General features: G+C 43.1%; 3 protein-coding genes across 10 annotated transcripts; 2 read left to right on the forward strand and 1 right to left on the reverse strand.

Annotated features, from left to right (window-relative positions):
- Positions 1-432: 432 nt before the first annotated feature.
- On the reverse strand, positions 433-18950 carry LOC148379240 (histidine ammonia-lyase-like). Of its 7 annotated transcripts, XR_015855422.1 has the most exons (28): positions 18734-18949; positions 16864-17029; positions 14865-15241; positions 12193-12259; positions 9368-9558; positions 9240-9291; positions 9149-9173; positions 9002-9076; positions 8800-8872; positions 8665-8731; positions 8539-8576; positions 8346-8471; positions 8146-8285; positions 8021-8068; positions 7775-7922; positions 7591-7686; positions 7457-7515; positions 7291-7371; positions 6994-7059; positions 6716-6881; positions 6519-6653; positions 6343-6451; positions 6213-6282; positions 6071-6152; positions 5614-5745; positions 2764-2803; positions 2421-2545; positions 433-952 (listed from the first exon to the last, which is right to left on the reverse strand). XR_015855422.1 is itself a non-coding variant. In XM_088367027.1 (26 exons), exons 5-25 carry the CDS (start codon positions 12243-12245, stop codon positions 6096-6098), a joined length of 1875 nt encoding a protein of 624 aa, XP_088223153.1. In that variant the 5' UTR covers positions 12246-12259; positions 14865-15002; positions 15170-15241; positions 16864-17029; positions 18734-18949; the 3' UTR covers positions 5477-5745; positions 6071-6095. The 7 variants fall into 7 exon arrangements, 5 of the variants coding, with proteins under 5 accessions (XP_088223153.1, XP_088223152.1, XP_088223154.1 ...); XM_088367027.1 differs by lacking the exons at positions 433-952; positions 2421-2545; positions 2764-2803 and having other exon boundaries at positions 5477-5745; positions 14865-15002; positions 15170-15241; XM_088367026.1 differs by lacking the exons at positions 433-952; positions 2421-2545; positions 2764-2803 and adding an exon at positions 15387-15467 and having other exon boundaries at positions 5477-5745.
- On the forward strand, positions 3537-6075 carry LOC148379241 (nuclear transcription factor Y subunit beta-like). Of its 2 annotated transcripts, none has more exons than XM_088367045.1 (7): positions 3537-3685; positions 4508-4598; positions 4677-4807; positions 4885-5082; positions 5211-5289; positions 5373-5452; positions 5570-6075. In XM_088367045.1, the coding sequence occupies exons 2-7, from the start codon at positions 4508-4510 to the stop codon at positions 5600-5602; spliced, it is 612 nt and encodes a 203-aa protein (XP_088223171.1). In that variant the 5' UTR covers positions 3537-3685; the 3' UTR covers positions 5603-6075. The 2 variants fall into 2 exon arrangements, with proteins under 2 accessions (XP_088223171.1, XP_088223172.1); XM_088367046.1 differs by lacking the exon at positions 3537-3685 and adding an exon at positions 3706-3958.
- podxl (podocalyxin-like) lies at positions 12996-20009 on the forward strand. The gene is made up of 8 exons (XM_088367039.1): positions 12996-13410; positions 17240-17788; positions 17856-18052; positions 18120-18143; positions 18230-18362; positions 18434-18477; positions 18545-18664; positions 18737-20009. The coding sequence occupies exons 1-8, from the start codon at positions 13368-13370 to the stop codon at positions 18932-18934; spliced, it is 1308 nt and encodes a 435-aa protein (XP_088223165.1). The 5' UTR covers positions 12996-13367; the 3' UTR covers positions 18935-20009.
- Positions 20010-20037: the final 28 nt, after the last annotated feature.

The following is a 20037-nucleotide window of genomic DNA, read 5'->3' on the forward strand; positions in this document are numbered from 1 at the left end:
GACCCGTAATTGATATGATGACTAATACCTGTCCTGCAACTAAATAGAGTCATCAAATCAAGAAAAAGTTGAATTACAATATATCCAAGTGGTCCAAAGTTGTCGTAGTTTTATAGCAAAAATTTGCACATTCAGGAAGGTTTGTAATTGCGTCTATAAAAGAAGTCATTTTCCCCTTATTAAACAAGGTAAAGATTAACCAAATGAAGCTCCTCCCCTCACTTCAACATAGCACAGTGCCAAACCCAAAATAGCAAATAAAGTATAAGTTCCTAAAAAGTACACTTGATCACAAAAGATAAGACTCAGGTCTCTCATTAAGATGCAGTACATAACTCCGACACTCCAAGCTGCAAACACAATAATCAAGTTTTTTTAATCAGACGCAAACACAATGCAAGTTATTTCAATTCAGGCCACGATTTTTTTTTAATACCATCTGGCATTGCCACTTATTGTGGTAGTATAACCACTAGTGACAGAAATAGCAAGAGGCAGCAGACAATGACAACCCACACACAATTTTCTCCATTTTCCCCTTCTACTACATGTCCAAACACCTTCTGCTTCAACTCGATTTCCACTGGCGCACACAGCTACAGTGCCACCCAGTGGTGACAAAGTTCCCAAGGCGGTGATGAATAGTATCTCTATGCAGCATTTTTAAGTACAGTGGCGTGTCTATGTTTTAATCACATTAACCTTCCCATGCAAAAATCAGGACATGTGTTGCAATCACTTATGTACACAAGCCAACGTCGTCATGGGAAATACCGCAGGTTGTCCCGCACATGACATCGATAAACACCGCAGCAAAGACTCAAAACGGACGGGGGGGGGAAGTTCAGTGTCACTCTGGCGGAATTAAAACGAAGGCCTTGTGCGTGCGGCCTGCCGATGTACACGTGGGAGCGTAGCTGAGGTGGCGACGGGAAAACATTCACGGACACTCCTTTAAGAAACATACACGCTTGAGGGGAGAACGGAAATAGGACACAAGTGGAAAAGCAAACAGCACCTAAGGAATGCTGGCCTAAGGGCTTGGTTAAGAACAGACGGCGGACTATTCGAGGAAGAGCATGTACGGATATCGATTTAGAGTCCCGTTTAGTTGGAATTAAGTTCATCCCGGGGGCTTGTGATGTGCTGAAAACGACCATATTTCCTTTTAAATGTCTAATTTAAGTGGGTTTTTTTTCCGGCTTGCTCACTTAATTGCTAACAAACGGAAAGAATGAGCAAGTAAACACAATAAATACTCTGTGAATGGACGAAATTACGAATGAGGATGTGAGACTATCTCGAGGGCTTACCCCATTTGCATGTTAATTTATGGATTTACCAATTAATCTAGTTAGCTAACCAACAAAAGGTTGGAGAAGGAGGTTCTCCTTGGTGAAGGTTAAAGAAGAAAAACACATGATGGATATTAGCACTGGCAGCTCAGTCCCCCCGCGTGGCTGTTTGTCACGTGAAGACACTAGTAGACGGTCAAGGTCATCAGTTAGCAGCACGAGTCACGGCAGCCATTACCGGTTACCACGGCAACCGTGATTGATGGGGCCAACCTCAGCACTTTCCAATGCAGCTTGTTCACCTTGGGTCAATGGGGTGCGCGCAAGGGGAGCAAAAAGTCTTAACCTGCATTAAAATCGTCCGAATTGAAGTTGCCTTTGATACCGTTTGGAGTCACTCGATAAAAGATTCGGCGACCTTTGTTTGAACCCTCGCTGAATGCCTTATTAATTACATTTTCCAACGAGGTCCTGACCCTTCAATGTAACGTGGAATTAGCAGCCACACAGGTTCTTTTGAATGACTTTTTTCTTTAATAAATCTTGAATAATTCAGCACCCAGACTGGGAAACTCATTTGAATCCCCCGCCCTGACATTGACCTCGAAGTTAGCCACGCTTCCTCAAGGACTGACAACCCGAAGGACCTCAGACAGAGCGCGATATGAATACGGGAGCAATCTTTAGTTGCAGGGATTGAGGATTTATGACCCCCATGACACTAAGGGTAGTAATTACTGTCATGACAATCATTATGCACATATGGATATAAAACATTAAATTCTCTAATTATGTTGCTTGACAAGTATTCAAATAGAATATACGCACAAAAATAACACAAGAATACAGTACATCAAATTAAAACTAAATGAGTGTGTGCATAGTATGTAACATTAAATGAAACACATTATCACAATTTGAATAATACTGTAATGGCTTTTTACACACATTTTTCTTGCTCGAGAAGAAATCCTACATTTCAGTTCATATTTTTTTTCTCGACACATCTCTATTTTATCTTACCTTGGTGTCACAATTAAATTTACAATTAGTCGCGGTGGTTTTCCAATTAACTCAATAGTATAGTTCATTTCTACAGCACAGTAATAGTCAGAAGTGACTTACCTCGACCATTATTTGTGGGGAAAATGCTGATGGTGATTTGGAGTCCACATATTGTCCATCCAGGTTACCCGTCAATAAGTTCAGGTTGTACAAAGTTGCAAGGTGGTTCAGGGGACACGTCGTCGCTGTCAAGCAAGATGGAAAAGTCAATTTGGAAAGGCCAAGGTGTTGTTGCGCCATGATGGATCTGTACGTTAAGATTTACGACATGGGTGGTGGAATCGGTTATCTGCTCTGTTAGTCCCCACATCTCAGGGTCAGGTGAAGCAACACTAGGGTATAAATCCAGGGAATATAATTTATCTGGGCTAATCTCACTCAAATTTTCTGACATGATACTTACTTGGGTGTTTTCCCCCTTCTTCTTTTATATGCCACATGTCCTGTGGGATAAAAAAACAACACATTGTAGATTGCAAAAATAATCAAATGAATGTATATTTATTGTAAATGTACAAAAACATTTGTCTATGTATTAGATAGCGTGTTTAGAATTTGAAAATTAAGATTTTAAGATTTTACAACCCTGACACGTTTAAATGCTTTGCTATGGTGCCGTCTTGTGGTAAAAGAGTAAAGTGCAGACGCGTTGAACACGAAAACAAAACTGTTGCACAATAACGACGGTAGTTATCAAATTATTAAAATTCGACGCCATTTTCCTTTTTTTTTTTTTTTTTTAAATTCGATGCCTGTTGGTTACCACGTACACACGTCCAGATATTAATTAAGTTAGCTTTTTGAAACTTCTCACCGAGTTTTTTTAAGAGTCTGAATCAAGGATAGGCAGACAAATATAAATTACACAAGGTAAAAGGACATAAAATACCTTAGAGGAGAGAATTTGTTCATGGGGACGATAAACCGCCTGCTACTGTTCAAACAGCTAAAGTGGGAGGGTGAAAACACCTGTGGGGAGGTGCGTTCGAACACTCAACGTATATTATGTAGAATTTAAAACGAACGCGCTGCTAAAATCAAAAAGCAATATAAACACAATAAATTCCTAATTATCGAATTATTACTAATAGGTTTGAGCCTATTGTGTTTTAATATAACCCCTTCGGTGGTGGTGATTTGTCCATAATTAAAGCGAATTTGTAAGGAACGGATCTGCGACTGGTTCTTGAACGCACCGCAGCGCCCTACTGGTCAGAGCCGGTAACGCAGCTGTGGCTCCGCGCTGGGACTGGTCCTTTCGCAGCCATTTTCTGTCCAACCAAACAGCCGTCTCAGGAAGGTAACCAACCAGGGCTTCATTGCAGGTCTGTGTCTGGCTCCGGCCAATGATTGCTAACCGATTCCTCGTTAGCTCGAATGGAAATGTCCGTCGTCCGGCTCATTTTTTTATTTGTCGTCCGTTCGTCAGGAAGTTATCACCCTAGCGAAACTTTATAATTGTCGGTTAATACGATTCGGGCCGCAGCCACGTTCCCCTCCGACAAAGAAACAGGGCCGACGCTTTCCGTACCGTGGATGTAAAATGTCCATTTATGCAATGGACGCCGTATGCGTGAACACCGATTTAGCCATCGAAGGTAACAGAAAGCCGAATTGCTTGCTTCTTTTATAATAGTGCATAACAACAACTTATTTTTAATCAGGCAAATTCCGCAAGATACTGGGTTTTGGGGTTATCGCAAGCTAGCTCACTAGCTGCTAGTTAGCATACCATAGCTATACATGTTTTTTTAATGGTCATTTTTTGGTGGGCTAATTTTTCGGATTGCAAAGCAAATGCAATATATTAAGAATTGCACGACAAATACTTAACTAATAGGGCGATATTTCTTAGGCGAAGGGTGCGGTTCGTTGACATTTGAATGCGTAATTTTAGGCGGGTACATCCGAATTACAAATTTTTCCCCCCATAAATAACTGTAGCATTTGTAAAGTGAACCAATTATTGCTAAATATTGACTTCAATCACTTCATTTAGTACAGCAGCACTGGAAATAAGTTTGCAGAATAAAAATATAGCAAGATAGTGTGACAACTGGCATATTGTTTATCTTTTTTTTTTGCATAGCCAGAATAACACTAAATAGGTGCATCTACTAATAAACAGATCCGTGTCTGTTCCCCAGATGGATGGAGACGGTGCCACGACCGATGCCTCTCAGCTGGGCATGGCTGGGGAGTACATCCCATCCGCTCACTATGTGCTGCAGCCAGATGGTAATTGATGGTTTAATCCTTGTAATGGTACAACTTGCTATAACGGCATTTAAACACCTATTTTTTTTTTCTTTTTAGAGGACCCAGATGAAGGTATGAACGACCACGACGACGGTGGCGTGAAGGAGAATTACCGGGAGCAGGACATTTATCTTCCCATCGCCAACGTGGCTCGAATAATGAAGAACGCCGTCCCGCAAACTGGAAAGGTTCGTTCGTAGGCCCGCAATGCTTACTTAGGTCACGTGCATCGGAACCCGACGCGACAATCCGTCTCCGTCTGCAGATTGCGAAGGACGCTAAGGAATGCGTGCAGGAGTGCGTGAGCGAGTTCATCAGCTTCATCACGAGCGAGGCGAGCGAGCGCTGCCACCAGGAGAAGCGCAAGACCATTAACGGCGAGGACATCCTGTTCGCCATGTCCACGCTGGGCTTCGACATGTACGTGGAGCCACTCAAGCTCTACTTGCAGAAGTTCCGAGAGGTGAGACATGAGTGGTGGTCTTAACAGCTTGTATATGTACTTATTACATATTAAAAAAAATAATAATAATTACCGCTCAAGTCTATTGACCTTGATAAAAATAAATGGGCTATATTTCTATTCACCAGGCAATGAAAGGGGAGAAAGGCATGCCTGGTGTGTCTGTGGGCGAAAGCCTAGGGGAGGAGCTCACGGACGAGAGCTTCAGTAAGCTGACTTTAATACGATATATTTATATTTGGCCACCCTGATTGTTTTAAATAAATTCTGTCATTTTCCACTCTTTGCAGCAAACCCTCTCCCAGCAGGAATCATAACAGCGGATGGTCAGCAGCAGAACGTCATGGTGTACACCACCTCATATCAACAGGTGGGCAGAGACTCTTGACGGACATGTTTTTGGAGATATTGTATTGACTTGGTTGAATTTTACACCTCATGGCTTTTCCATAGTCAACTCTGACCCCGCGTATATTCTGTCGTGCAGATTCCCACCGTACAGCAGATCCAGTTTTCATGACAAGGCCTCACCTTCAGCGTGAAAAGTCGAGCTGCGCTCGCTGGATGAACGTCCGAACTTGGCGCGGGTGGAAAAGAGGTCATCAAGGAGAAGGACTGGGTGCTTGCGTCCGCTAGGCACCCTCCATGTACAGACAAAATCACCTGTTGAGTAGAAAGTAGTTTCTAGTCCCGCTTAATTTGCGTCACACGAACAAAGGTCCATTCGTGTAGTTGTGTGGTACCAAATGTGTAGGATTTTTAACCAAACTTCCTGGACAAGGTGTTTTTCATTCGAAAGGTTTATCTTGATGTGACGTAATTAGTGATCAAGCAATAGCGTGTCTGCTTTGTTGCGATTTTTTTTTTGTAAATTCACCCAGTTTATGTGCTTGTGTTTCACAATTCATTGGAATACAATCAGTTGTGATGTGTGTAAAGTTAACAGTATTTTTTATTTATAGAACAAAACTGCCCAATGAAATTGAACCTGTATATTTTCGTCCTCTTGCGTCTCATGCTTTCATCATGTTTTTGTATTTGTCCATGTATGGTTGAATTTCAGCCCACACCTGCAAACAGTCACAAATTGATACTGTACGATTATTTTTAAATAATCGGGGAACACTTGCCTTTTGCTGTCTGAGGAGTGTGTGAGCCGCCTCGATATCATGGCTCATGATGCGGTCTTTATCCCAAGCACTGGGGAGAAGACATTTGTTAGCATTAGCAGAAGTTACGTGAAAATTTGTTGAGCCCCACCTGACGACAGAGCGGACAAGCCGGTAGACCCTTTCCAGAGGCGCAGTGGTCTCCAGTGGACGTAGGAACTCCAGAGCCTGACAGGCAGCCAGCAGCTCGATGGCCAACACTGAAGAAAATACATTTTCATACATGAACATAAGGCATGCAAGGGGGGGGGGGGGGTATTGTATGACCTTGCTCTACATGCTCCACGATTCTGAGAGCTTTGCGGGCAGCCCAGCCGCCCATGGACACGTGGTCTTCCGTGGCGGCACTGGTGGATAAGGAGTCAACGGAGGACGGGTGACACAGAGCCTTGGACTCGGAAACTACAAAAGGAGTACAACATCTTTAATTTTGTTTACGGAAAACAGACGGTACGGGGACGAACCCAAAGCAGCGGCGGTACAGTGTGCGATCATGAAGCCCGAGTTCAAGCCTCCATCTTGGACCAAAAAGGCCGGCAGCTCGCTGAGAGGCGGGTTCATCAGCCTTTCGATCCTCCTCTCGCTTAAATTGGCCAGCTCGTGCACACCGATGGCCAGGTAGTCCAGTGCCTGAACACAAATAGCGCTGCCTCATTGTATCCAACAACTCCCTTTCCACTTTCCTTTCCAACCCAAATAAAATTACAGAGTGGATGGATCATCATCTATGACATCATCGTACCTTAGCAGGATACTCTCCGTGGAAATTCCCTCCAGAAATGACCTCATTCATCTCAGCAAAGACCAGCTGAAGTCAAGTTGAGGACCCACCATGCAAGTTTGACGTAATTGAGGGGGAAAACACTCCCACCTCGTGGACATATTGTGAATTACATCTAGACAGATTGAAAAGCAGGTTGAGAGGTCCGCACGAGAATATTATATCAATTGAAATACACAATATTAGAATAATATTTTTTTGAATAATAGAATAAATAACAATAAAAAAATATATTATAAAAATGTTCTTGAAGGATACAGGGTTGTCAGTGGCACTGTTCATCTCTGTTGAAATGATCATCTGCACAAACTTGATGGTGTCATTCACAATTCCTTGAACCTGCGACGAGCAAAAGCGTTCAGCCGATCCAAAGAAAACCAACAGCGAATCAATAAAATAAGAAAAATGTCAAATGAGACGTTACCTGTGGGATGCAACGTAGCGTGTAGGCATCCTGGACACGGTTGCAGGATCTGTGACTTTCTTCAGGAAGATCATAAACTCAATCAGCATTTATTTACGACACAACAATTAAAATATTTAATCACAGCAATCCACCTGAAATCTGCGAGGGGAAAACGGGGGAGTCCAAAAGAGCGCACAGCCTCTCGGCCACTTCCTTCTGTCCAGGATGTGGTTTCACCGCATGTATGGCTACAACACAGCAAACCATAAAGGCGATGAGAATAATAATTAGTTTGATGATGTGTCTGGTGCGTGTTGCACTTTATCCCAGTCCGACCAGGATGGAAAGGTCGCACGCTTCCTCTCAGGGCCTCTAAAGTTAAAGCGGCGACGACATCAGCTTGTCTGGCGATGGCCAACGCCCTCTCCACAGCCTCCGCTCCCAGAGATGAGATCATCTGAGTGCCGTTGATCAGAGCTAAGCCCTAACGTCACAGATCACAAATTGAAATTACTATAAATTTGTCAAAGTTGTATGGGAATAAAATTAAAATATCTTCGTTAATACTCAAGGGACCTTTACCTCTTTTGGCTTCAGCACAAGAGGTTTGAGACCATGTCCTTCCAGTACCTGCAAAAATGAATGACCTGACATTTTTTGGTTCTTACCACCAACTCTGGTTCTTACTTGAGGAGAGCCCAACTCACCGCCTTGGCCTGGGCCCAGCCGCTTTGTGGCGACCACATTCTGCCCTCCCCCATCAAACCCAGCGCCAGGTGGGCCAGGGGGGCCAGGTCGCCGCTCGCCCCCAGCGTGCCTTTCTCCGGTACCCAGGACAGGCAGGATGCTGGGACACGCAAAAGAATTGATTTGCCAACTTCAGCATCATGTTCTGGCAAGACCATACCATTGAAAGCCTTGATGATGTCATCAAGTGTTTCCATGGAGATGCCGCTGTAGCCTTTAGCCAGGACATTGATCCTCTGCACCAGGAGCATCCGTGTTCTCTCCACGCTCAACGGGGAACCCACACCTTCTCACATAAACGCAAGTGAGCTCGCTCGCTCGTTGGAGGAATACTTTAGTGCGTCAAACTCTACCAGCACTGTGGGAGCGAATAAGATTCTCTTGCAACATCCTGCAAACAAACAAAAGGAAAAAAAATGGAACATCCTCAGGAACAATACTTGATTCAATAAGTTCTTGCTCGTGGATGTTTAACTTACACAAGTTGATCATTCGGTATGAGCGTGTGAGCAAATTTACCAAAGCCTGTGTTGACTCCATACACAACTGCAAATATAATAAGCACTGTGAGTATTTCAATTTTTTTTAAATTCTCTTAATACTGTACAAAATACCTTTTCCTTCTTTTATAAAGCCATCAATCACTGCTCTGCATTTGATGACCCTGTTCACTGCTTCCGGGGTTAACTGAGGAGATGGAATAAAAATTAAAATGGAAAATAAAGATAAATATAATCTAAATAAAAATATACAATGATTTTAGAGAAACTAAAAGTCTTGGTGAAAAGTAAATAATAATAAATGAATAAAACTCACCTTTACTTTGAACAAGCCTTGACCTAAAGCCACCAGATCTGCTGTAGTCAGACTGTTGCCATCCAGAGAGAGGAACTACCAAGACCCATATAAAAAAAAAAATCAGATTTATTAAATTTGTATAAATAAAAAGACACGAGAACAAACCTCTGTGGGCTCCTGATAGTCTTGCCTATTTCAAAGCAAGTCAAAGAAGTAGAACTTTAAAGTAGATCTTTAAAAGGCATTGAAAGGATACACAGAGGTGGCCAGTGGAGAGAAACCAAGCTCGTCATCTTCATCCGCCAATACTTCGAAAAGACAAAATACTTTCATTTTAGCACCAGAAGGTCAGCTCTCATTTCAATACGAGTTTAAGACACTGACTTAATTGAATAAAGTCGTTGTGGTCTAGGACGGCCGCCGCGGAGTCATCATGGTCCAGTAGCTCGCCGCCTCGACACCGCCGCACGACAAACTCCGACTCATCGTGTTCCAGATTTTTCGCCCGGCGATGGCGTTGCAGGGCCGTAGAGCCGATTGACCGGATGGAGGGTGAGGGGATCCCGATGGGCACCCTAAACCAGTCACCCCGAACACAGACAGAAACGCAATGCATTGGAGCAAATCAATGGATGGGAGACGAATGACTGACTCCTGGCTGACTCGTTTTATTTTTGACATATAACCACACCTTCCCTGACTCATTAACATCTCCTTTCTAAATTCCAATATTTGTTCAATGCCTTGTTGAAACTTTTCTTTTAATTGCCACCAGTGTCCAAACTGGTTGAATATTATACAACACATGCAGATGGATGACAAATTAACATTGTACGCAACTGGATTGAAGGAACTTAAATATTTGTTAGAACTGCTCTTGGTGGTCCTTAATCTGTGCCCCTGGGCTGCAACCGCACTTCCTCCTATAGAACCGCAGGAACTGCCCTTCCAACGTTTTTCTCTATTTGCAGCTTCCTGAGCCGCACCCATTCGAGGAAGAAACGGCACCGTTGTCGGCCGGGCAGAACCAGAACGTCCGTGCACATCCAGAACTTCATTTCCTGTTCCTACTTTTCAAACACATCAGTCCATCTCTCCGCTTGCAACCCCTCCCATCCCATCTCCTTGTTTTATTTACGTCAGGCTATAAATAAACACGTGGCCGAGGTCAAGTTGTTGCCACGTTCATCCATGCGGGCAGACGTAAACAAACCGAACCACCAAAGATTTGGAAATCACGGCAAATCTGTTTTGCGTCAACAAGTCCCGTCACATCGCCCGCGCAGAATAATATAGTTGTCCATTAACAATGTTACAGTCAGGCTAACCTTAGTTCAACTTTATTTTCGGGTTAATCAAAAATCGTTGGGATGTGCATACTGACTACTAGTTAACACGCGATTCAATGGTACAGGTTAATTTTGAACACCGAGTTAGAGTCTATCAATGCACTTTTTTTTCTAATTAAAAAAAAAAACAGTTTGAAAAGAAGCATTTTTAAACCACTGAATGCAAATATATTTAATCTCAAAGGTATATACAACTAAATTGTACGTAAATTTATTTTACTGGATTAAAAAGAAAAAAAAAATACATGCCCAGTTTGAACATTTAATTAAGTGATTATTTGGTGTACCACAAGAGTCTATGTCCAGTACCTTTAATTTCTGCCTTTTATTTATTTATTTCCAAAAAAGTAACTATTTTGACAACATTTCCAAACATAAAATCTAACTGTGAGCCGTCCCAAAAACTACTCAACGTCTGCTGTGGATCTCGCCAACAGTTTGCCGCGATAGCGCCAGCAGATAAGTCCGCTCTCTGTGAATCCTATCGGCCGAAGATAGAAGTATCACTCCGTCATTCTTTTCTATCTGGGGAAGGCGTACACACCTCCATCCTCACGTTCACCTTTGACCCCATCTACTGATGCGTGACCTCAGTCAGAGTGGAGGGAAGCGCCATCTGCTTCAACCCAGAACTCCCTGACACAATTTTTTTCCACTCCCTCCCCTCAACACACGTGCACACTCCTTAATACTCCAGATGCCGCTCCGCTTGGTACCAGATAACAAGGTGTGGCGTGTTCTGCATCCAATCATTAACGGTGCGTCCTCCCACGCCGCAGGCCGTAGCATGTCTGACAACTGTTTACCGATTAAATATTTGTGATTCTCCTTGAAGAGCAAAACATCATACGTCCTTTCCAAACTACCTCGAAAACAACTCCTCACCTTTAACCTACAAGAACTCAAGTTAGCCATTTAGTTCTTTTAGCTAGTGTTAGCATGTCCATTTTGAAAGTCAAGTGTCGTGCGTGCTTAGACTGACCCGATTGTTCCTCGAGGATTAAAGAGGTACTCGGGATGTATGGGGACAAAAAAGGGGCCACTCCAGTCTGGACTGCCTGCCTGGGGGAAATTTTAACGCAAAAGCAACAATTCGGCATGTCGGGGAAGAATGGAAGCAGCCGTCAGTGTTTGAGTGACGGGATGACAAACGACGGAAGGGAGCGAGGGAAGGATGTGTCACATCATTTCCGGAGAGAGTGAGCTTTGTGTCGGAAGTATTTTCCAAAGATGCAACGCACGCAAAGCTAAAATGTCTGGCACCTTCTTTTATCAATCAATCAATCGCCTTGGTGGGATAATAAACAGTGATTTGGGGGATACCGAAAAACAAAATGTCATCCTTTGGGCGTCAGTGGTGAGTAATCGGCGCGGATTTGTATGCGTGCCGTGTTTATACACACACAAACTAGTGGCATCGGGCCCTGCCCTCCCATGTCCGGCGTTTGAATTCCTCACTTGTGAGCTCAGCCGCTCCATCCCGTCCAACTTTTCTGTCCTGCAGTCTAGCAAACTGAGAGAGGGAGGGGGGGCACTGTACCCCCCCCCCAAATCCATCCTTCATTAGCCTCCACAATGACATGAGCATTTTAAGAATGTGGTGGAAACGCATCACCCCACCGTGGACTCCTCTATATCTAGCCCCCCTTACTTCAAGAAACGTCTGGTGCTCATCAGCGCCTCTATCAGTGTTTGTGAAACGGTACCAATCGCTGGGTGGTAGCCGGGTAATCCCGATCGTAATTTAACATTGCTTTTTTTTGGTTTCAATTTATGTTGAGCATCCATCAGGATTCAAATTCTTGGGTTAGGGGGGGAGTGTTTTTCGTTTTAAAAGGAAAGCAATTGCGATTTACATACCTTTGAAATTGGTGAAGAGTGGATATGAGAGTTTTTTCTCCATGTTGTTTCATGTGCGTGTTGACGTCTAGGGAAAGAAGTAGTTTGGATAAGATCAGGGGTGTGGAAGTTTTCCTGGCCGTTTCCTGCCACTGCATCGGTTATTTAATAATGGCCGGCAGGAAAGTGAAGAAAAAAAAGCTTCAAAGTATGACGTTTGAACAATTTGAGAAGAATTCAGAATTTGGCCATTGATGTTTCAGTTTGGTCCTTTTACGTGACATTTCGCAGGTTTTAACATACTGGCGGAAAGCTATGGTAAATTTGATACTAAAATGTGCTGAATTAAGTTTCAATTTTGAAGGCTAGACTTGTTTATATGTATATTTTGTTTTAGTGTGTTTATCTTATGGCTCCCCCTACAGTTGTGGAGTGTCATTACATTTTGAGACTAAGTTAACATTGTTTGAGGGACAAACATAGCTAATTTATTTTAGCATTCGAAAGTTACTTTTCATTACTTTATGTTATTTGCTGTCATGTTTTGTGCTATTTTACATTATTGAGTTCCAGTTTTAGAGTTTTTTCAATTTTGTACGCTGATGATACATTTTTGTGTTTGTCCCCAAATGTCACGATTTGACAGAATGCTGACTTTCCCCTACGATCAAACGCTCGGTCGGGGCTCTGATGAGACTTCACCCCTCGTCCTTGATGTCACGCACCATTTTGGGAGCGGAGGGCCTCATTGTCTCCCCATTTCCTTTGTTATTTAAAACGCCGTGCCGGGATTGGCCCGCCCGCGCTCTTGATAAGGGAGGCAGGCATGCTTCGGGGATGGCAATGAGCAACGCTTTAGTGGAAGAGCGAGGGCCGCGTTGAGCACAATACCAGCCAGGATCGAAAGGGAGAGGGAGGGAGCAAGCGCAGCCAAGGAGACGGCAGAAAAACTCACCCCCCCCCCCCTCCTCCAAAATCTCCATCCCTGCAAAGAGGGGCCGGGACGCAAGCATGCACAAAAGCATTCTTGGCTTTAGCTTTTAAGGAAGAAAACACAAAAGGCCCTCACGGCGAGATCATTTACTTCCAATTGGAGGAGAAAGGCGTGAAGGCTCCAGTTTTAGCAAAACTTGAAAACTCATCCGCTGCATGAATGATAGCGACATCTGGGAGAAGGAGAAGAACGCAAAAATAGGATGGCAGCCACCATGAGGATCACGTGTTTGCTGCTATCATTTAGTGAGTACACGAGTTTTTACTCTTCGCGTCGGTGGGAAAAAAAAGAATAAGAAATCGGAAGCGTAAAAGAAGCAACAGGTGTGCTCACGTGGGATGCTCACGGAGTCATTTTGGGGTCACCAATTTAAAAAGTTAGCTTGAATACTAGCATTTCTTTTAACTTTGCTCATAAAGCATCATCAGCGCTTGTTTTGATTTTTCAAAGTTTAAATAAAAAAAAAGTACTAAAATATATGTAAATTTATCAAAATTCTATTCATTTAAATTACATTAACATTAAATTATTGAAATAGGTAATTTATGTTGAATTATTACAGTTGCATGTATTTGTCTACATTAAAACAGACATTAACAATACAATTAATCTACATTTTTTCAAAAATAACTCATTATAAAATGATCAATTACATCACAATTAATTTGCTACATTTAATTTAAAAAATTAAAAATATTATTTCAAATGTATTGAATATAAAAATGAAATGAAGGGGTTAAAAAAAAAAGAACCAGCCTTTTTATCCGTCTTCATGTTGGCGCTATGCAATCAGTACCAAGGTCGTTGTAATCATATCTGAAAGTAGGACTAAGAGCTGAAACATCTGCCCCCACAACTACCCCCCCGCCCCAAGTGAAGGGCTTCTCACCACACACACACATCTTGAATAATGAAGTGGACCCATGACCTCCGTCCCTGGCGGCAAGTAAAGAGATTTTCTTCAATTATGCACCTGCCTCAGCCATTGCATTACGAGAATTCAAATGCAAGCTTTTATTTTTCCGCCCTGGGAAAAGCAACGTGTGTGACACAGCTCTCCCCTTGATAGAAAACCCGTCAGCACAATACAAACGGCTAAAAATAGAAAGAAGTGTGTGAACATGCATGGCTGTGTGTGTATTTGTAACACGCTTGTTTTTTTTTGTTTGTTTTTAATTGGGGGGTTCATACTCTAACTCCTAAGCCGGGAATGGAAAAACAAGATTCAAAATATCATACCTAAATTTATAAAATGAATAAAATTATACCTTATAAATTAAACTTACTAAAAAAATTATATAATAATTTAAAAAAATAAATTATGAATAAAAATTATGAATAAAATGATATCTTATAAAATTAAACTTATAAAATAAAAAAATATGATAATTAAAAAAATAAAAGAATAATAAAAACTTATATTACAATGATTGTATATACTCTGGTTTATCAAATACAATTAATTAAAAAAAAAATACAAATGTTTCTTATCAGGGCTTATGACTTGCATTATTTTGGATTATTCGCATCACCAATGAAGTTGTAATATGTAGCAGGCATGGCAAATTATTTTTGAGTCCGCCAGGAGTCAAAAGGTCACTTCCAAAGTAGTTAGGTGAGTTTTGGCGTTTTTATTTTGTCACTTTGACCTGACGCTATCATATGCTCACATTTAGTGTCAAAGCAACCTACGACTTACCTCCCAAAAAATACTTGCATCAAACGGCTGGATGTTGGCCGACAGGAAGAGGTCTCATCATTGGTTATCAGTCCTCACCAGGACTTCCTAACATCACGCAGACCGTCTGTCCTCTCTGGGTTGTGACCAGTCCATTTCCTACAAGATAACAGACGCTCCAGGACACCAGGGTGCCGAAGGGGGGAGCGAGGGTGGGGGGGGGGGGAGACGCTGCCTGCTTTGGCACATTGCTTCGGTGTCTTTGCTGGCCAGTAAGCATGGGAGAGAAGTGAGAACAATAGGTGGAGGTGGGGGGGTTAAAATACTTTCGATCAACATCCTGGTTCCCAAGGAGGGTGTGGTAGCAGGAGATGGAAGAAGAATCTTTTCATGTGGGCCTGGAATTAAAAAAAAAAAAAAAAATTACTACCATAAGACAGTTACAAGAACTTAATTGCATATGTGCTACCAGTACTTCCCTTTTATCGTTTTCAATATTTACGAGTTGGAGCATCTTGCTTGTGTATGTTTTGCTTTTATTACCTCTGCCAAGGAAGTTATAATACTTTATAGGCACGCTGGGTCAGTTGTAACCCCACTCAACTGGTTCCCTTTCTTTTGGACCTAATAAGGACAATACGAGGGCGTATTAACCGAGACGTGCATTTTATCTCGGGGTGAGTTTTGATTGCTGACGCAGGATGTCATCATTTATACATATCCCGACAGCAGTTTGACATTTCGTGACCTCCACACTGCGAGCCCACATTCTTCTCTTGAATGCCATGATGCTCTCCCAGGTGTCAGACATTCATCAAGCCCAGCGACTGGTACCGACCTGGACCTCCTCTGCACCGCATGGTGTCCGCCTTGTTTTCGTTCAGTTTTTTTTTAAATCTGGCAACTCCTGGTTGCAACATCCATCAGAGCAAATTAGCTATGTTAATCAGATGGATAAATTTATAGGTGGGATTTAAAGCTATCTTGATTCACGTTTGACCCGTGACGAGTGCAATAATGAACTTTTATCATTAACTTCCTCCCCAGCTTGTGTCAACACACATACCGCTCTGGTTTCCAAGGACGGGGAGTGTGTGGATAATGCGTGTGGCCGGCCATTTGCATTTGGCAGTTAAATTTACAGCGTCTCTTCATGTTCTCTCCTCTGGCCCTCCTCCCTTTCACTCGTCTCGCTCTTTATTTCCACCGACTACACTCCCGCCCCCCCTCACCTCCTAACGGGACCCCTCCCTTATCCGGCTTCCACCCGGTGCCCCCTCACAAAAGCGGGCCGGGTTGAATTAGCTCTCGTGGTGTAACGAGGGATGTGGAATTGTCACACGGGGGCACGTGGGGGCTCTTTGTGCGAGGTGTCACCAAAGTAATGAGGAAGATTTGTCCCACTGGCTCTTTTTGGAGCTCATTGTTTTTGTGAGGGGTTCAGGGCCGCAGTCCTTGGCAAACTACTAACTGGCCGGCAGACAAACACGCTCATAAATGTGTCCGATTTGGAGAGGGAATGTCTTCCTGAACCACTTAGCTAATTTTTACGCTTTCGGAGTCCTGCTCTTGTCACCGTATTTAGCAAGGTTGGAAAGTCTGAAAAGATAATTAAGGCTGAAAAAAAAATCACTTTAAATGTGGGTGCGTTTGAAGAGGTGTAGCAGTTGAAAAAAAAATGGGGGGGAGGTCAAATGAAACAGTAGGAGGGCAAAGCGGGTGAGAATACCCTTTGACCTCCCGTGACCTTCCGTCAAGCGCCGGGTTCAGTATAAAAATGTTATTCCCTGGTTAGCAGGATTTTAGTGAATCATTTGTGAATTTGGAAATTGATTTGTACTTTTTAAAACAACGTAGCCTTTTTAACGTGAGTATCACACGAGAGGTTTTAGTAAAAACCTCGGTGGAGATAGTGGCGGGAAAAGAAACAGATGCGGCGGTGACAGCTGAGGGTCAGAGGTTAGGAGGACAAGAAAAATACAACCTATAAATACATCCTGAAAAATACTATATGACATACCTCTTTGCTGGTAAGGTGATGACATCATCTCCGATAAATGCCTCGGCTAATTGTGCTGGAATATGTCAACGGTGGTTTTGAGTACAATAGATGGGCGGAGGTCACAATCCACAGGGGTGGTTGGAGCCAGACGCCATTGTAGAGCAGACGAGGATTGTCCACTGTGCTGCAACAAAACACACACACGAAAAGGTAGTGGTCTGCATAGGTGTGGTGTTTCCAAGTTGATTGTATTCAACATCCTGGCCTGGTCGCTAAAAATAGATCGGCAGATGAAGATGGATAGCTATGGGCGTTGAAGGTTCATATTATTAATATTTTGATAATTGAACGTTCCTTTGTTTGTTTGTTCTTCCTGGATTTTTTTTTTTTTTAGGTCTTTTATGTGACAACGTGCACGCAGACGAAGAAGCTGCATCTATCGGAGTCACCGTAGCGAAGAATGAGCCCACACAAGGGATGACTTCGCCCACCAAAGGGCCAACCATTGCCATCCTAGCTACAAATCAGGGTGTAGTTGATCCCGTTACTCAAAAACTATCTACTTTAGCGCCGCCGAACGGCGTCACAGTTAAGGTGACGCAGGCCCCGACGATTCCAGCGGTGGTCCCCTTACTTCCCGTCACGACGACGGTCCTTCCCAAGGTCACGGCAGCCCCGATGCAACCGCAAACAAAGGTTGCTACTGCCGCCTCCAGTGCGCCACCTACTGTTGGGAAAGCTACCCTGGCCTCGGTTATAACGGCAAAAGCCAGCCTGACGGTCGCGACGACGGGCGCCACACAAGCCCCTGCACCGACCCTAAACGTCATCACGGTCACGCCGATGACGGGTAAAGTGCCCACAGATGGTACGGCGGCGACCATTCAGCTGCCCTTGCGCACCACCGCCATCTTGAGGACAACTCAAGGGGACGTCATAACAGGTGAGGTGTTTTTTTTTCTCCATGCATTTTAACAATCACCAGTAAACATCTATTTTGATCCACTTAGCTGGAACCACTGCGACCAGCCTCCAACAGACTTCAGGGACGGCCAAACTGGCTGTGATGGAGCAGACCACCACGGGGTCCCCCATCCCGGCCTCAACCGCGACCCCCGCGGTCACAACAAGTGCGACCCCTGGCGGCACATCCTTCAAAAGAACCACAGTGACCACAATCACTGGAGCTTATCCAAAGAAGTTTTCGGTAAGCTGGGACAGTTACGTACATGTTTAAAATAAAAATTGCTGACATGTATTTTTTCTTTTTCTAGTACTCGCTGAACAATGGACAAGAGGTAGGGGTCCATCTTCTGTTCTTAAATTCTAACAGGTTCGACTTCTATGTATCTCTTCACCGACTTTGCCAATTGTGCCTGTTTAGAAGGAGGAAGAAAAAGATCTGGTGGAAGTGTGCAAGCGCCTCATGGGCAACCTGAGGGATGGAAACTGCACCTTGACATGGCGCCACCATAAAGGCAAACTCGTGTTCGACTGCGTGGAGATCAACGGGAAAGGTACGGCTCCCTGCTTCCATCAAACCCTAACCCTAACCCAAACGGCATAAAATATTTTTTTTGTCTTACAGTGAAAACAGCCCTGGCGACTCAGTATTACGAGGAAATAACAAAGGTGGGTTGAATGCTGATTCGGCACATTTATAAGCCGCTAACGTTTACGTTTTGTTGTCCGCATGAAGAAACCGACCGATAACAAAACCCTGATTGCCATTTTGGCTTCGTGCGGCGCTCTGCTGATTATGATCATCATCCTGGCCGTGTGTGCGTCCCACCACCGCAAGCCTTACAATGAAAACCAGGTATTTATTTTTAATGTATGCTAGCAAAAAAAAAAAAAAAAACTTGATAAAACATCTTTGGAAACTCACCAGCAACACCTGACGGAGGAGCTGCACACGGTGGAGAACGGTTACCACGACAACCCCACACTGGAGGTGATGGAGGTGCAGCCGGAAATGCAGGAGAAGAAGATGGCCCTCAACGGCGAGTTCAGCAACGACGGCTGGATCGTCCCCATCGACAACATGCTCAAAGAGGACATCCCCGAAGAGGAGGACACGCACCTGTAGGGAGCGCAAACCTGGCACGGATTAAACACACGACCACCGAGAAACCGGGACTGTGGAGTGGCTAACCGTACTGAACAAATTTGACGGCTGACTTCGACATATAACACGAGTGAAGTTACACAATGTGCCTTTACAAAATATTCAATGTATTCTTTGTACACACACACACCAGCTTTTATAACCCACAGCTCAGACACTGCAAAATATGATTACATCCAAGTTGGATGTATTAAAAAAAACAGTGGTGCCTTGAAATATCTGAACACAAACGGTGCAGCAACACATGTAGACAGACAACATATTCATTTTCAACAAGGAAGGATGAATATCAGTGCTTCTTTGTGATGTTTATATAAATATGCTGCCCTCTAGTGGTCAGGGTAAGCTGCATTGGCGTTTCCATACATTTCTATTGAACAAATTTATCTCAAGGCACCATTGTATCAGTCTGATGATAATCAGGCACAATTTCACAACCCAGCTAAAAGCTTCTTATTGCCAAACACTGTAAATATCTTATTAGTGTTATTGTTGATGCTGGATGGTTCATTTGTTCAAATGTGCTCAAATGATTTCCTTCCCCGTTAAGTCGATTAATATAGCGCAACTTCAAACTCCAGTAATCTTTTATTTAGCAGATAATTGGTGTGTCCTTAAGAATGTTTATAATTGCCAGTATTGTATTAATAATTGAAACTGTACATATACCACGAAGCATGATCTCAAAACTTTTTCAAACTCAGTTTAGATGATTATCCATCGTTTCTACTAACAACTTAAGTCTCCGACATACAAAGTTTGTCTCAGTCGAGAAAAATCAATTGTGCTTACGTCCTTATTTAGACTTTGGTACCATCTTGTGAAATCTTAGGGTGTTTCAGAAAGAACACAAAGATGATCATTGAATAGTGAAGTGGTAATATGCAGGGGATTTTTTATTTTAGTGTGTTCCCTCTATTTGTATTTTTTGTATTTATGTATTGTCTGCTGAAAAAGGTGAACAGGGGTCTGACACACTGGAAGTTGTAAATTGTCCCTATTTTTGTGCAAATAAAGTTTTTTTTTTTTCCACAAATTGCTTTTTGAATAGCGGGAAAGAGAAG

This window comes from Syngnathus floridae, chromosome 22, assembly GCF_059516105.1.
Source record: "Syngnathus floridae isolate MCC-2025c chromosome 22, RoL_Sflo_1.0, whole genome shotgun sequence".
In the NCBI taxonomy this organism is placed as follows: domain Eukaryota; kingdom Metazoa; phylum Chordata; class Actinopteri; order Syngnathiformes; family Syngnathidae; genus Syngnathus; species Syngnathus floridae.